Consider the following 16,480-nt stretch of genomic DNA (forward strand, 5'->3'; position numbering starts at 1 on the left):
AAAACATGAATTCATGATTTTTATAGAGAAAAAGCAAAAATTCAACAACTTCTCATTGCATGCCATTGGAAGTAACTAGTGATCAATTCCTGAAAATTGACAATTAAAAAAATTAAGCCTTTATTTGCCTTTCCAGTATGAATTAGTAATTCAGAATAGTAACTGATGACTAATGCTGAAGCTCCAATTCTTTGGCCACTTGATGCAAAGAAGTGACTCATTGGAAAAGACCCTGATGCTGGGAAAGATTGAAGGCAGGAGGAAAAGGGGATGACAGACAGAGGATGAGATGGTTGGATGGCATCACCGACTCAATGAACATGAGTTTGAGGAAGTTCCAGGAGTTGGTGATGGACAGGGAAGCCTGGCATGCTGCAGTCCATGGGTTCAACAACTTTAGACACGACTTAGCAACTGAAATGAACTGATGAGAGAGTTCTTTATAGAAGATTATCAGCTACTAAGCGTGGAATGATGTAATTAGGAAAAAAAATTTACCATGTTGCATCCTCTAATGAAATAATTCAGGCAACAATCAAAAACGGATCCATTCATCACTGAAAATGGACTAACCAACCTGATGTGAGGCAGTATGAAACATAATCAGCCTGGTTCCTGGAACAAGTTAAATGTCATGAGAAAAGAAGGAAGGCTGAGGAGACTGCTTTTGATTACAAAAAATTCAAGACATAGTAACCACAGGTAATGTATGGATCCTGATTCAACTGTAAAAAGTCACTTTTGAGACAATCAAGGAAATTTGATTATGGATTAGACAAAGATAAGAATTTAATAAGTGTAATAACATGGTAAGTTTCTATAATTTTTAGAGATATGCTGATATTTGAAGGAGTAAAATGATATAATGAATTGGATTTGCTCTAATGCATCTTTGGCAAGGAAAAAAAAAGGGAAACAAAAAGAAAGCATTCATGGGAAATCTTGATAATTACTGCATTTGGTGAGGGGGATTCTTTGTATAGTTCACTGTACTTCTATGCTGCTTGAAATTTTTCAATAAAACACACACATATACACACACAAAATGGATGACTTCTGTTTTTTTAGGCTAACCATAATGATCAGACTCTCACAATCTGAACCTAATCCAACCTATGTTAACAGCTTTATCACTAATTCTCCACATAAGCCTCCATTCTAGCTTTACCACATGATTTGACACTTTGCAACTGGCTGATCATTTTAAGGCCTATTCTGTAGTCTAAGTTATTTCCTCTGCTGATCTGCCTTCTCATCCTTTTTAAAATTGGGAAATCTCTTCTCCTTCAAGGCCTAGCTCAGATGTTAGCTATGAAGTCTTGCCCAACCTCACTAGATCTCCTGAGTTGCTTCCAATGAACTCTGTTCATTACTACTAGTAGAATTTATCTCATACTGTAGATACTGTCTGTCTTCCTCCATCATGATGAGTACTCCCTAACAGCACACAGCACAAAAATTAAAGGCACAGACTCTAGATCCAGAATGCCTGAGATCGCATGCCAGTCTACTTAGCATTACATTCGGCAAGTAACTTCAACTCTCTGTGCCTCAGTTTTCTCATCTGTAAAATCTCACTTCATAGGATGGTATTAATCTCTGTAAATGACAAGAAAGGGCCAACAGTTTCCAACACGTTAAGTACTGAGTACTAAGAATACAAAATATTAATGTATTAATGTGTAACATTATTTAATACAAATATCATTGTATTCACTTAACATTAATATAATAATAACACTAAATACTAAGGATAGGACTCTTACTTGTCCTTATTGTACTGCTCCTATCTAGCTCGGTGTCTGGCACATAGATGCTCAATAAATGGTTGATGACTTGGGATAATTTTTGGTCTCCATAATGACCTTCACTTTGGCCCCAAAGCACTGGCATGGACCTAATCACCTGAGAACATTTCCATAAAGGTTTGTCTAGAGGTTCACAGAGGGTGCTAAGAGGGACTGGGGAATCTGGACCCCTAGGTGGTAGTGATGCTAAAAGAGGTATAACAGGCAGCAGAGTTGCTGAGTGTAGGGAGTATGTCATTTATTGACCCTTGTTCCGCCACTCACTGGTCACTACTCTTGACTCGTAGGACAACAGGTACAGAACTGCAAGGGATCATCCCCAGCTCTGTGATCACCAGGTCCACCAGTTCTGGAGGGGTCACATCATAGACCAGATTCAACAACCGCAGGGACGAGTGGTTCTGCCAGTTAGCCAGGGCCACATGTTCTCCTCGCTCACACAGCAGGTCGTCAGGGTCATCTGCAATGAGAGGTGCACCCTTTTATGTACTTTTAAAAAATAAGTTGGTAGTTCAACCTCCCTTCTCCCTCCCAAATCTTCTCAGGTCCCCGGAACTCCCTCTTCTGCCCGCCTGGGCCTCCTTACCTAGCTCATTAGAAACAAAGGCATCAGTCTGCACACGCTCACAGAACTTGTATGTTTCACAGCAGACCAGCACTGGTACATTATGGGCCCGTGCCACCAGGGCCAGCTGTGCTGTCCCTACCCGGGACATCACAGACCCGTTCGCCAGGAGAGCATGAGCTCCCAATAGCACCTTAGAAACCTATTTTGAAGAGTAGAGAGAAGGAAAAAAAAATCATGTGTGACCAATGCAGAATAAAGTTTTCAACTCCTACCCAGGATAGCAACATTAAGACAATGAGTAACAAATCCTAGTAATGGCCCTTGGAAAACACCTGACCACTGATTCACACACCACCCACAGGAAGAATAAACTATGAAGTTATTTTTGTCTGGTTCCCTCCTGGTGGCTGCTAGTTTAATACAAAGTTCCTGTCATAGCTAGACGTGTTGTGTAATGTGCTGGAGATGTTCTTCCTATTAGCTATCAACAAGGTTACAGAGTTTTAGGATTTCTAGGTAACTGCAATGTGGGGAAGGTGAGATTATGTCTATACTACTGTACCCTTTTACTCCACTTTGGAGTCCCTTTACTCTGCCCTCACCTCTGGGAGCACATAGGAAGCTGCAGGAATCAGCAGGTAGGAGGCAGGGACCCCAGCACGGACCAGAGAACGTAGTGTGTGCTTCCCCTCCAGCCGTGGCCGGCTGTCCACCACTACCACGCGAAATTGCCGGCCCTTAGCCCAAGCCTCCTGAAGAATTTGTGATACCAGAGATGAGCTGGAGCGAAGGGAGAGGAGGATTCAGTTATAAATGTCACTGACTGATGGTCAGCTCATTGCTAAAGGGCAAAGGGGCAGTCCCTTCTTCAGATCATTTCACTTCCCAGTTTTCTCAGTCATAGGGTCTGGCCCATACCATCCATATACCAGGATCACATCTCCATTACTGATCTTCTCATAAGCAAAGCGTGAGATTGCCTGAGCTGCAAGCACAATCTTCTCTTTTATATATCTGTCAACAGCTGCCCGTAGTTCTGACTTGGCCTAATAGAGTAAGACACTTAAGGAACAAGAAATGGACATTTTTTCCTTTGATTATCATGCCAGATACTTGAACATGTGTATAACAATGAGACTAAAGGGGGCCCAAGTAGACCAGATAGTTGTCCTTCCTGGGAGTCCCAAATATGTTTCCAGCTCCATCCTCCCATGCATGCCTTGCTCATGCCTCATACTCATCACCTCCTCTTCCCGCTTGGAGGTGCTCACACCCGTGATCTCCTTGTTAAGGAACTTGATGGCGTTGTACATGCTCGCTGACAGGGGACGGCACTGAGTCAGGAAACTACAACAACAACAACAACATCTTGCATCCGTGCAACGCTTCACAGCTCACAAAGCTTTTATATTTAAAAACATCTTTTGAAAGAGAAGACAGAAAGTTTAAAAACAGAGATAGAAGAGCAAGAAAAAGATTCAAGAAAAGGACGGAGCAAGGTAAAGAGTGGGAGCAGACGTGCAGTGGTCATCCTTACCTGAAGTAGGGTTTTAGTTTATTCACTAGGTCCCTTGACAATTCTTCATTGGGAGGTGTTGTGTAGTCCTGAATCACCTATAGGGTATACAAGTTGATTGGCACAATGCCCCCCCCGCCCCCGCAACAAAAGTCTCTGAAAGGGGGATAGAGTAAGCTTCTCTGAGGAGAGTCTTCTAGGATGATGTCATTTCATCTTCCCCTAGAGATGACTGGCTGAGAGAAGCTGGGGTAGTGTTGGGGAAGGTGAGGCTAGGTCATAAGAGGGAATAAGATGGGACATACCTGCTGCAAGGCACGAAGCAGGGTGATGCACCGGGCATTGGAGCCACTGACCAGGCCCTGGGAGTACTGCAGGCCGAGCCGCACCATGGCTGGGTGGATCACAGAGGATGGGATGCTGATGGGATGGCAGTGTCACACACTTTGCAAGGGAACTTGAGCACCTACCGCCCACCTGCCCCTGATGAAAATGAACTTCCTTCACTAGCAAAGACACCCCCATTTCCTCAAGAGTTCTGCCTTGTGTTCATACTTCTTTCCACAGATCCAACCTCCAGTTTCCAGTCATTTTGAAAACAGAATTACTAAAACTCCTCAGACTTAAAAGTTATGACAGCTTCTAAAATCCTACCTCATAAACTGGGTCAAAGAGTTCTGTCTGCTGTACTGGGGTAGGTGGGAGAAGAGACTGACTTTGGATCCATAATCCTTTCGTGTAGGAACCTTGACAAAACAAGGAGATAGGACAAAGGGCCCAGAGTTTAAAACTGTAGGATGATGCTGGGAAGGAAGAAGACAGTGAGCCCGCTTTGACCCAGATACTCATCCTTTTCCAAGGTCTCACTTTGCCCTGAGCAACTTTCCTCCCTCTATTCCATCTCCCTAGGCTCTTTCTGGCCATACTCCAAACCCACTTCTTACCTGCTGTCGCTCTGGTTTTTTCACAAGTTTTCTCAGAAGTGTGGGGTCATCAACCTGACTATGCTCAGGTAGACGCTTCACTCCTAGAAGATAACAATCGTGTCCTCAAGACACTGAAGGTGATAAAGAGAAATCTGCTTTCAGGGCATAAGGGACATCAAGAGAAATTTGAGGCAGGGTAGAAAATCAGAGAAAAAACGTAGATGAAGAAACAGGGGTAGGAAGAGGCTGACAGAACTGTGAACTCTGGGAACCAAGGTAAAAACTGGCAGCTGTTCTCTGGTGGGAAAGACTGAGCTAATATAGGCCTTTGAATCACCGGAGATCTTGAAATGAAGGGACAATACCTGAGGGGGTTTCTCCAGCTGTGCTGGGACAGGCTTGAGGAGGTGACCCTCCTTGGTCCCCTTTTCTTGCCTGCTTCAGGGCCCGCTCAGCCTCTTGCTTGGCCCGCCGTTCAGCTCGAAGTTCAGCTTTACTCCTACCTGCTGGAACTTTCTCCTTGGCAGTGCCCAACTGACTGTCTGGTCCTGCCAGGTGTTTGGCTGGGCCTACTAAAGGTAGAAGAAGGAGGTGCCCAAGCCTCTTGGGCAGGTAAGTAATAGCTATGCCCCAACCAAAGCCTCTTTTCCTTTTCAATTGTTCAAACCAACTTTGTCCTGTCTTCCCCTTTCCCCCCACCACATCCCTTTACCAGCTTCACACCCCAGCCCTCTGAAAAGCCCCCGCACCTTGACACTGGGCTGCAGACACAGCGGAGCCAGTTTCTGCTTCTGCCCCCTTTTCCTCCTTCCGTTTCTTCTTCTGCTGTTTCTTTTCCTTCCGAAGCTGCAGCTTTTCTTCTTGGGTCATCTCCCTCCCCCCTGCCTAAGACACAGACACACAATACTGCTCTTCCCCAATAATTCCAAAAATGAATAAACACTACTGGATAATTACTAGTATCCAGTAAGTATACTAATCCTTCCTGAGTCTCACCAGCTCCCTGTTACAAGCTAAGAGCCCACAGGGAAAGAAGTTTCTCCCTCAAGTCAGAGTCACACTACCATTAAGGCTGACAAAACTCTGTAAAAATCTCCTGGCTTTACCGAAAAATGAAGTTTAACGAGGATGGAGGCTGGGGCGGAATGAAGTTGATACAGGCTCCTGCGTACCGCCTGACAGGGTAGCTTGTGCGGGCGCCCTCACTTACCCCAGGCCGAGGAGCAAGCTCCGCCTTCATCCCAGATCCCGAGTCTGCATCAGAAAACAGGGCACAAAGTGAACTAGAGAGGCTCCGGGAGGGTTTGGGGGGACTCGTACTCGGCACAGCTGGCTGCTGGCTCGGCATGACCGGAGCTCGGCTCCGCCACCAGGCGGGATGAGCCTGGGATCCGCGTGGGGACGCAGTGCGCGGCCGGATCAAAGGGAAGCCGGGCGGGGTAAAGAAGCGAGCACGCACTCTTCCCGGAGAAACAAGCCGGTGCGCGGCGCAGAATGCGTCCGAGGCAGTGCCGACCAGAGTCCGTCGTGGCGCGGGAGACAAATGACGGGGCCCAGAGGGACCCAGGGCCCAGCAATAGCCGTCTGGAGCCCGTTGGCTCATGTACTTATTTGTACGCCCGGCGCTTCACTCACCCTCACGAACAGCCACAGCTACGGTAGCCATCACCCTCCGTTCTAGGCTCCGCCCGCCGGGGTCACCGCGACTAGAGCGCCCCCTGGGTAGAGAGCCGAGGCGCGAAGCCCCAGGCCGACTACAAACCCCTGCGAGCACTGGGGCCCCGCCCCGGACTACGGGTCGCGGTAAGGGCCATCTCAATTTTAGCCTCCTAATCCCTTAGACTACAGTTCCCAGGATGCCAGGCGGCGCTGCGTCCCAGAGCGGACGTTCCAAGCCCTTCCCACCGCCGGTCTAGCGCCCACCCTCCACCCCCCAAAATGGCGAGCGAGGCTGCGGGGACGCGCTGAGAAGCGGAGGCGAGCGTGCAAAGCCGCTGCGGCATTCATAGTCCGGAGCCCGGCCGGGCCCTGCTGCAGGGAATATGCACTTTTCCATTCCTGAAACCGAGTCCCGCAGCGGGGACAGCGGCGGCTCCGCCTACGTGGTGAGGAGCGGCCGGAGCCCGATCGGGCAGGGGCGGGGATAACGGGCCGGAGCCTCTCCGAGCGGCCCCCGAGGTCTGGCTGCCACCTTTCAGGCCTGGTGACAGGCCGCCGACTCCCGACGGCCTCGCTGGGAGCTTATATTACGTCTGAGATTCGTCCAGAGGTCGCCCCAGCTCTTGTAGGTTCTTTGTTCGGCCGCATCGCCTCCCTCGGCTGGGCCGCGGCTACTCTGGTGGGCGTCACTGGCCTCTTGGGGAAGAAGACTGCAGCCCGAGCGCCCGAGTTTGCCCAGACTGGTCCTTCTGCTTTGGGACCAGGCTCTGGGTGAGATAGACTGGCAATCCTCGGAAGACCTCGGCGCGTTCCTCAGCGCAACTGTGCCAGGCCACTTCCGGCCAGGGTTCGCAAGGGGACCGCCCAGACCGCAGCCCTAAAATGCTTGCCTGCTTTTGTGTCCTCAGGCCTATAACATTCACGTGAATGGAGTCCTGCACTGTCGGGTGCGCTACAGCCAGCTCCTGGGGCTGCACGAGCAGGTGGGACTGGCACCCCTGCCTTGAGGCAGCGTCAAGCCCTTTCCTCCACCTGGGCACCAGCATCTCCATTTCCCGCCTCGTCGCTTATCCGTAGGCTGTAGTTCCCTTTTAATCACAGCCGCAGGGGAGGATTTAGTGCTTTATCTGGTCTTGTGACATTTCCGGGGAACTCCCTAGGAAGCTTAATGTCTGCCACTCTAACTACCCCTGTCTGTACTCACATTCTCCTTCCTGCTTCTCTGGCCCCGTCTTACACAGCCTGTACACTGCCTGTGCCTGTGCATGGAGAGATCGCCCACCCTTCCCCCTCCGCTGCCAAAGCACTTTCCTTCTGTCAGCTGAGCTGCAACTTGAAATTCTTTTCCCGGTTCATACAAACCATTCATCAGTTTGGGTCTGTGTTCCTTGACGCACCTGAGTAGGTGTAGCTGTTCCAGTTATCCTATGTCTTATGATGTAATGTTTCTGTTTTCACCAGATTGTGAGCTCTGTATTTAATTCAGTAGAGTCTTGATTCTACTGATAACCAGTTGTGCAACCCTGAGCAAGCTGCCTGATTTCTTTGGGCCTCAGCTACTCCAACTGAAAAATGGATTCATTGATCTGCAGTGTCCCTTTAAGTCCTAAGATGCTTCGTGAATATACTTCGTAATTACTTCACTGTGCACATAAACTCTCCTTACAAAACCCTTTGCTTCCTGTAGGGGTTCAGTGAATACAGCCTTGCTAGATAATCAAGGGGCTCACTAGGCCCTGGCCCTATATAAACCCTTCCCACCCTGTGAAGGAGCTGATTCACACACTGTAAGATTGGAAAGGACATATATCTAGGATAAAGGAATGGCTGCCCCTGCCAAAGGAATCATTTCCTGGGTGACCAGGGCCAGTAGGGGAGCAGGGATTAAGGAAAAGGAAGGGTAGCCCAAGAGAACATTATGAATGTGGATTGCCTATTGTCACTTGTGATGTTTATGTAAAGAGTTGTATCTCTTTCTCCAAATAGCTTCGGAAGGAATATGGGGCGAATGTGCTTCCTGCATTTCCCCCAAAGAAGCTTTTCTCTCTGACACCTGCTGAGGTGGAACAGAGGAGAGAGCAGTTAGAGAAGTACATGCAAGCTGGTGAGTGGCTCGAGGGAACAGAGGCTGACTCTATAGAGGATTATGGGGAGAGAATCAAAACAGCTGATTCTGTAGAAGTCCCTGCTGGGAAGCCTCTTGTTTGATTTAATAAGCAAAAGTAAATAACATGCAAGGATGCTTTAGCATCTGGGTACCAGAAAAGCAGTTTTGGCCCTGACATCTATAAGAAGTACTAAGACGGCATTAAACAGTCTTAAAGCATTTTCAGTTAGTGGGGAGAACTTCATACTTCATTTGTGTCTGATGTGCTTTAGATGAACATTAAGTTCTATAAACAGTACTTAACTAGATGGTAGCTAAGGGTAGGGCTGGTGAGTTTATGCAGGGGACTTCCCTGGCAATCCAGTGGTTAAGACTGCACTTCCAAGGCTGGGGGTTCTGGTTTTATCCCTGGTTGGGAACCCAAGATCCCACATACTACACGGTCAGCCAAAAATAAAAATTAAGTTAAAAAAATAATGCAAACAGTGAGTGGGGTGAGGCCAGCTGGGAGATGTGATAGGCCACCATCAGCCAAGGATAGGGAGCCTACCAAGAAGAGAGCTGGAGGGAGCCAAGAGGGAACCGTAAGTTACTAGAACATCATTCTCTTGTCCCCACAGTTCGGCAAGACCCATTGCTTGGGAGCAGTGAGACCTTCAATAGTTTCCTGCGTCGGGCACAGCAGGTAAGGCTTTGGGGGACCAAGATTTAAGGTTAAGCACCTTCCTGTAGGGCCACATCATTTTAATCAGGTCGGTACAGAGGAGTTATTCTGGCACCTTTCTTCATGGAAGGGGGCTTCTGCTGTACCAGTGAAATCAAGGAAACAGCTTATAATTAAGCAGCTGAGAATAAAGGCACTGGAGGGACCTAGAAATACATAGTTGGGAAGGGGTCACAGCTGGATGCCGGGCATGTGGTTAACAAGGAGGTGCTCCCTTTCCATTCCCATGTTTGTTCACTACCAGGAGACACAGCAGGTCCCCACAGAAGAGGTCTCTTTGGAAGTGCTGCTCAGCAACGGACAGAAAGTTCTGGTCAACGTCCTAACTTCAGATCAGACTGAGGATGTCCTGGAGGTGAGGCACTTGTTCTGCACTGGTCTTCCTTCCCCTGTGCCCCCTGCACTCCTTCCCAGGTTTGAGGTGATTGGAACCACCTGATTTGATGAGCTGTACTTCCTTCCTTGTCCCCAGGCTGTGGCTGCAAAGCTGGATCTTCCAGATGACTTGATTGGCTACTTCAGTCTTTTTCTAGTTCGAGAAAAAGAGGATGGAGCCTTTTCATGTGAGTTTCTCTGGACTTTACAACTTCCCTCTGTTTCAAGTAGTGAATTTGTCTCCCTGTCTCCCCTAAGAATGTGGCAGGCATTTCCCCAGGGCTTCCCTCTTGCTTTCCCTCCCCTGAGTCTGACATTTTCATTTTTTTTTAAAACCCATAGTTGTACGGAAGTTGCAAGAGTTTGAGCTGCCTTATGTGTCTGTTACCAGTCTTCGGAGTCAAGAGTATAAGATTGTGCTAAGGAAGAGGTCAGGGGTGGGCTGGGAGGAGGGGGAGAGTGCTGGGTTGGATTATGGGGCCATGTAATGAGACAGAGTGACCTGGGTAAGGGGTTAGTGCTGGGTTTTTCTACGAGGCCTCCCAAGCTTCTTCCGACTTTATCACCGTTCACCCCATAGTTCCAGATTGCTTCCGTTTTGCCCCCCACCTTCCTTTCTACCTCTTGCCTTCCCTCAGCTTAGCCCCATTACCTACCCCTTTCCACCCCTTGGCCTCACAGTTACTGGGACTCTGCCTATGATGACGATGTCATGGAGAACCGGGTTGGCCTGAACCTGCTTTATGCTCAGGTGAGCTTGGAGCTGCCTCAGAACCCTTCCCCTGAAAATGGCTCTAGTGTCCCACTCTGCCGAGAAAACTTTCGTGTCTTTACTGCCAGTTCACGGGGATATTCCTAGCATACTCTGAGGGCATCTGGCACAGCCTGTACTCTCCCTGCATTGTAAGCCGATTGGTCAAGAAGACTCATTGCAAAGAGCTGGCTCAGATGTGGGGCTAGGGGTCAGGCTGGACAGAGGTAACTGGACACTTTCTTTGGACCTCTGACTGGGAGCAGCCCCTCATACCATGTCTCCACTCTAGACGGTAGCAGACATTGAGCGTGGATGGATCCTGGTCACCAAGGAGCAGCACCGGCAGCTCAAATCACTGCAGGAGAAGGTCTCCAAGAAGGAGGTGAGCCTTGCCTCCCCATCTCCCTCCAAGGGGTTGCTTCCTCTGGGCTGTCCTACTTCCCCTCCTGACTCGCCCACATGGTGACTGGGTTTCAGTTCCTGCGACTGGCCCAGACACTGCGGCACTATGGCTACTTGCGCTTCGATGCCTGTGTGGCTGACTTCCCAGAGAAGGACTGTCCGGTGGTGGTGAGCGCAGGCAACAGTGAGCTCAGCCTCCAGCTCCGCCTGCCTGGCCAGCAACTCCGTGAAGGCTCCTTCCGGGTCACCCGCATGCGGTGCTGGCGGGTCACCTCCTCTGTGAGTTGGGGTAGGAGGGGGAAGCCTTCGGGATGGAGGCCTGGCAAGCGTTGAGCTTTGGGAATGGGCTGGAGTAGGTCAAGGCAAGAGGCACAGCCTCTCGGGCTGAGAACGAACTCAATCTGGTTCTAATTCCTCTCCAGGTGCCACTGCCCAGTGGAGGCGCAAGCAGCCCCGGCCGGGCCCGGGGCGAGGTGCGCCTGGAACTGGCTTTTGAATACCTCATGAGCAAGGACCGGCTGCAGTGGGTCACCATCTCCAGCCCCCAGGTGTGAGCCTACCCTCAGGCCTCCTCTGGAGCCCATTGTGAGTGGGAGCCCTTGTCCTAGGGGTGCTGGGCTCAGGGTGACCACTCTAGTCAGGCTGAGCTCTCCCCTTGCCCTCAGGCTATCATGATGAGTATCTGCTTGCAGTCCATGGTAGATGAACTGATGGTGAAGAAATCTGGCGGCAGTATCAGGAAGGTATGTGTGGCTGTGCTTTCCCTGCCTTTTGCCCTAGGGCTGACGCTTCTGAGAGGGAGGGGAAAGGCTCAGGATTCCCATGGGAGTGATCATGCCCTTACCAGTGCCTCACATGTCCATCCCCAGATGCTGCGCCGGCGGGTGGGGGGCAGCCTGAGACGCTCAGACAGCCAGCAAGCCGTGAAGTCACCACCGTTGCTTGTAAGTACTGCTCCCTGATCGGTGCCCCAGCCCTCAGCCCTTGCCTCACCTCCCCACGAGGTCTCTGATGCTGCTGCCTCCTCTTCCCCAGGAGTCACCGGACACCAGCCGGGAGTCCATGGTCAAACTCTCAGTGAGTTTCCCACGAGGCTTGGTGAGGTTGGTGTTCGTAGGGGACCTCAGGGAGGCTCAAGCCCTCTGACCCCCAACCCTGCCTTTATTCCAGAGCAAGCTGAGTGCTGTGAGCCTGCGGGGGATTGGCACTCCCGGTACAGATGCCAGTGCCAGTGACGTCCATGGCAATTTTGCCTTTGAGGGCATTGGAGACGAGGACCTGTGATCTCCAGTGCTCAGATGTCTGCCCTCTGCCTTGGGAGAATGTTCAGAAACTTGCCCTGTGCCTGTATCCCGCCCTGCCCCCAAACTGGGGGCATTTTCCTTTCTCTTATCCCCTTTTCTCCTCTCAGCCAGGGGCCTCTTAACCCACCTCTCCCACCCCTCCCCCCCCATCGTGGGGCTGGCTACACAAAGGATCACCCAGAGCTGGCCCTCAATGCCAAATTAGCATTTAGTATTTTGCACAAAGTCCACGGGACCATGGCTACCTGCCTGGGGAGGAACCACAGTTCCCTCCAGGCTGCTTCTGGCTTCTCAGGGCCATGAGCCAAGGGGATGGGCAGAGGTCTGTGTATGGTCTGGCCCAGTTCCCCATCATTAAACTCAGCCTGATTGCTGCCTACCTCTGGTTCCCTCTCTGCCCCTGCTCCCCCCATCACAGCACGCACTGCTGTGCTAAGGGTGAGCCTGAGCCGTGCTTGTCGCTGCCAACTCAGCATAGACATGGCTTTGTTAGTGTTTCCTTTATTATAAAGCACTGAAATAAGTTAAACAGGTGCAAGGCTGGACAGTCCCCCAGCCAGTTCCTCCACTGCCCCTGGGAGCAGTGGAGATGAATACAGGGCCCCTCATACTGATCTTATGAAGTGCATCAGTCAAGGCAAGGCCCCCTGGTCCATATGGGTCCCCTGCCCATGGCGTTTGGGCTGGTCCATACAGTGCCTAGGTGAGTCAGTGTGGAACCCCCTGGCCAGCGGGGGAGAAAGGAGGTGGCTTCTGGTCCGTCTGTATAAAACACAGGAGGGTCAGGACTATTGCATGGAGCCCTGAGACAGAAGGACCTAGTTCAGGGTGAGTCTGTATGGAGAGCTCGGCTACTGGTGGCACCCAGGGCTGTTGGGCCCCGAGAGCTCAAAACAGGGGGAGGACTGTGAGGTGGGGCCCAGCCCTCAGAGGCAGAGAGGCCAGGCCCTCCCGCCCCGCCGTGACCATGCACCTTTTGGTGGCGCTTGTAGTTGTCCCAGTGGCCCGTGGTATAGGCGCAGGTGGCACAGCGGAAGGGCTTCTCGCCTGTATGCCGCAGCATGTGGCGTTTGAGGTTCATACTCTGATTGCAGCTGTAGTTGCAAAGGCTACACCGAAAAGGTTTGTCCCCAGAGTGGATCCGACCATGACGTTTGAGGTTGGCCAGGTTACCACAGGCATAGGGGCAGAGGGGGCACTTGTAGGGTTTCTCTCCCGTGTGGACGCGCTGGTGCCGTTTCAGGTTGTCCAGGTGAGCAGAGGCGTAGGGACAGCGGGCACAGCGGAAGGGCTTCTCACCGCTGTGCGTCTTCATGTGCCGAGCCAAGTGGTTGGGATAATGAGTGGCAAAGGGGCAGAGACTGCAGGCGAAGCCTTTGTCACTGGGGCCCTGGGGTCCCCCACTGGCACCACCTCCAGTCTCTCCTCGCATGCAGCGCCCACATGTGGCTGCTCCCAGCCGACTGCCCTCCCCCTCCTCCAGCTCTTGCCCACAGTTCCGGCAGGTCCAAGGGAATAGCAGCTCTGGCAGTGGTTCTGACCCAGTCCCACATAGGCCTTCCCCTTCACCCCGCAGCTGCCCACAGTCCGGCAGGAAGCTGGCACCGCCTGGTGACACATGGAGGCTTAGATCTGGAAGCAGCAGGGCATCTGTGGGGACAGTGAGACCTGGGCTATGAACGCAGGTACCCCCTAAGGCCACCCACCCACGTCCCAGGTTCTTTAGTCCTGGCTTTTTACCTTCGGGTCGCCGAGGCACTGCCCCCTCCTGCTCTGTGGGGCTGGGAGGCTGGGCAGGACGTGGAGCACAGCAGCGGAAGCCACAGGTCGGGCAGGGAGGAGTGGGGGGCCCTGCATGGGTGCGCTGATGCCGCCTCAGGTTGCCCAGGCTGCTGCAGGCAAAGGGGCAGTGGGGACAGCGGTAGGGCTTCTCGCCAGTGTGGGTGCGGGTGTGTCGTGTCAGGTTGACGAGCTGGGCTGAGGCGTAGGGGCAGCGGCCACAGCGGAACGGCTTCTCCCCGCTGTGTGTCTGCATGTGCCGCTTCAGGTGGCTCGAGTAGTGGGACACGAAGGCGCAGAGGCGGCATGAGTACAGTAGCCGTGGGGGCAGCGGGGGCCCCCCACCCGGTCCTCCTGCCCCACAACACGGCCCCTCACCTGTGGGCCCCCCACACAGCTGGCAGGCTGGGCCTGGCCTCTCACCCCTGGCCTCCCCTGGACCCCTGGCTGGCTCCTCAACTTCACTCTCCGCACTTAGTGCGCGGCCGCCCCCAGACTCCTCGTCGCTCAGCCCGTAGGGAAGCCCAGGCCTGGCCCCCAGAGAGTCTCCTGGTGAGACAGACATGAGAAGAGACATCAACACAGGGCAAAACCAGACTCAAAACTCCCTTTTTCTCACTTTGGCCTCAACATGAATTAGCTACCTCTGAGCCTGAACTAACCCAGTGATGACAGAGTTGTATATAGGTTCATGGAATGGAAAACAATGTGTGGTTCACAGTGGACCACAGATTGAAATCAATCAAGTAATTCTTGGGATAAGAAAGCAAAAATAGACAAGGCAGAGGCCTGAGACCTTTTTCTAATTCCTCCATCAGGGAGGACTGTTTTTAATTTATAATCAGCTCCATACTACCTCAAGAGGCAAAATTTGGAGGGAAGAAACAAAGTAATGCATGTAATACCACTTCTAAGCCTAAAGGATGGATTCCCTTTTAAGTGGATCCCTTCAATGACTTTCAAAAGCATCTTCCAGAAGTGGCATTAAGTGGATAGGTAGTGCAGCAACTTAGGATGGGGTGAGGCTAAGATCGCAGGGAAGACTGTGGAAGGGTATTTGAGGGTAGAGATTAAAACCTCAGTGCAAAAGGAGTTTATGTTGCAGGTGAAACGGGGTTAGAATTACCAGCGTGAATAAGGTTGCTTAAACTCTTAATGAATGAATGGGCTAGGGAGCAAGACAAGGTTATTAAAAGGGCATTTACTTGTGATCAGTTGCTCTGTGATTCCTCCACTGTATTATTCATAACATCTTTGAACCAGGCCCCAAAACTTCACCTCAACAAAGTGAAGGACCATCAGACAAATGAAATCTAGCTCAAATCTAAACTTACACTAAACCAGTCGCACTGGCAGGAAAGCTTGTTTTGCTCACAAGCACTAAACCTAAGCCGCCTTCTAAAGGTTGGGGTTCCAATGGTCACTTTTTTAAGTAAGTGCCCCCAAACCCACCTTCAGAGTCTCTCTCGAAGCCCATGAGCTGGTCGTTGTTGCGGTCACCTTCCTCCTCTTCCTCTTCCTCCTCTTCTTCAAACTCCAGATCCTGGCCTAGTAGCAAATCACTCTCCAATACCAGGGCCCCGGGTCCTTCGTCGAGGGAGTCTTCCGTATCCACTGAAGAGGGGAGGGGGCTTGTAGCTTCTCCCTCAGGAACCGTGCCCATCATCCGCACCCGGGGAGCCAACCCTCGCAGACCGTACTTCCCTCACTCGCAGACCCTCTCGCGTACCTTGATGGGAAGCTAGGAGTCCACCCCATCCCTCAGGAGTCGCCCTCCACCCAGACCTGAACCCTCGACACTGACCCCACCCCCACTCCTCCCCACCTCACGGCCCCTAACCCCTGACCTTTGACCCCCTCGCATTTCACGGGCTGCGGGTGGCTTTGCTTCCTTCGGGGCATCGTGACCGGCTCCAGCCCGACGCGCCTCCGGCCTGCGGCCGCCCGGCCCCGCCCTCCCAATTCGGCCCGCCCGCCCTTCCTCTCAGGGCCCGCAGGCAGCCCCCATACAGCGGCGCGGGCCCCGGGCAGCCCCCTGCCCTGGCCCCAGCGCCCAGCTCAGGCCGCTCCCGCCGCCACCGCCGCGTCCATTCATGGAGCCCCCTACCCCCCTACGGAGACCAGCTGGTACCTCCGTACTCGCTTCCGCTTCCGCTGCCGCAGAGCCACACGGGACGCGTAGTCCGTGAAAAGTAGAAGAAGCTAAAGCGTCCAGTGTGACCAGGAAGTGATTGTGACGAAAGCAAGCGGAAGAGCCAATTAGGAATCAGATGGAACCTGGCCGGCAAGGAAGGCAGGTCTAACCCTGCCCCGGCTTTAGACTTAAAAGGCCACCAGCCCGATCTTGACTCCTCGCAGGAGGAACAAGGAAATCATTCCTAACTCTAAGAGGGGGTAAGAATGAGCTGCGACGCCAGGCCAGCCTGTCAGCAGCTCAGGGAGTTACAATACCCAGGCCCCTTCTCCCCAACTTACACTACTACAGGCAGGCAAACACGCACACACACACAATCAAGCGCGCAGGAAAAGGGCTACGTAGAAGCTACTCTGGTGGGAAT

General features: G+C 52.0%; 3 protein-coding genes across 15 annotated transcripts; 1 reads left to right on the forward strand and 2 right to left on the reverse strand.

Annotated features, from left to right (window-relative positions):
- Positions 1-189: 189 nt before the first annotated feature.
- On the reverse strand, positions 190-6,674 carry EIF2B4 (eukaryotic translation initiation factor 2B subunit delta). Of its 9 annotated transcripts, none has more exons than XM_055399022.2 (13): positions 6,454-6,674; positions 6,029-6,072; positions 5,568-5,703; positions 5,184-5,387; positions 4,837-4,919; positions 4,547-4,638; positions 4,198-4,312; positions 3,914-3,990; positions 3,621-3,723; positions 3,295-3,422; positions 2,979-3,156; positions 2,395-2,575; positions 193-2,268 (listed from the first exon to the last, which is right to left on the reverse strand). In XM_055399022.2, exons 1-13 carry the CDS (start codon positions 6,482-6,484, stop codon positions 2,069-2,071), a joined length of 1,572 nt encoding a protein of 523 aa, XP_055254997.1. In that variant the 5' UTR covers positions 6,485-6,674; the 3' UTR covers positions 193-2,068. The 9 variants fall into 9 exon arrangements, 7 of the variants coding, with proteins under 7 accessions (XP_088697380.1, XP_055254995.1, XP_055254997.1 ...); XM_055399021.2 differs by having other exon boundaries at positions 195-2,268; positions 5,184-5,390; positions 6,454-6,665; XM_055399023.2 differs by lacking the exon at positions 6,454-6,674 and adding an exon at positions 6,278-6,353 and having other exon boundaries at positions 195-2,268; positions 5,184-5,390.
- A 50-nt stretch (positions 6,675-6,724) lies between these two features.
- On the forward strand, positions 6,725-12,522 carry SNX17 (sorting nexin 17). 2 transcript variants are annotated; one of them, XM_055399028.2, is made up of 15 exons: positions 6,725-6,923; positions 7,386-7,460; positions 8,464-8,581; positions 9,205-9,269; positions 9,553-9,663; positions 9,781-9,871; positions 10,026-10,113; positions 10,365-10,434; positions 10,727-10,819; positions 10,915-11,118; positions 11,262-11,387; positions 11,505-11,582; positions 11,709-11,783; positions 11,875-11,916; positions 12,010-12,522. In XM_055399028.2, exons 1-15 carry the CDS (start codon positions 6,861-6,863, stop codon positions 12,121-12,123), a joined length of 1,413 nt encoding a protein of 470 aa, XP_055255003.1. In that variant the 5' UTR covers positions 6,725-6,860; the 3' UTR covers positions 12,124-12,522. The 2 variants fall into 2 exon arrangements, with proteins under 2 accessions (XP_055255003.1, XP_055255004.1); XM_055399029.2 differs by lacking the exon at positions 7,386-7,460.
- An 85-nt stretch (positions 12,523-12,607) lies between these two features.
- ZNF513 (zinc finger protein 513) lies at positions 12,608-16,140 on the reverse strand. Of its 4 annotated transcripts, XM_088841255.1 has the most exons (5): positions 15,770-16,027; positions 15,375-15,536; positions 13,884-14,471; positions 13,117-13,793; positions 12,608-12,905 (listed from the first exon to the last, which is right to left on the reverse strand). In XM_088841255.1, the coding sequence occupies exons 1-5, from the start codon at positions 15,822-15,824 to the stop codon at positions 12,852-12,854; spliced, it is 1,536 nt and encodes a 511-aa protein (XP_088697381.1). In that variant the 5' UTR covers positions 15,825-16,027; the 3' UTR covers positions 12,608-12,851. The 4 variants fall into 4 exon arrangements, with proteins under 4 accessions (XP_088697381.1, XP_088697383.1, XP_055255002.2 ...); XM_088841257.1 differs by lacking the exon at positions 15,770-16,027 and adding an exon at positions 16,054-16,140 and having other exon boundaries at positions 12,610-13,793; XM_055399027.2 differs by having other exon boundaries at positions 12,610-13,793; positions 15,770-16,025.
- Between the last annotated feature and the right edge of the window lie 340 nt (positions 16,141-16,480).

The sequence above is a fragment of the Moschus berezovskii genome, chromosome 11 (assembly GCF_049115385.1).
Source record: "Moschus berezovskii isolate FMDL1 chromosome 11, NW_MosBer_1.0, whole genome shotgun sequence".
NCBI lineage: Eukaryota > Metazoa > Chordata > Mammalia > Artiodactyla > Moschidae > Moschus > Moschus berezovskii.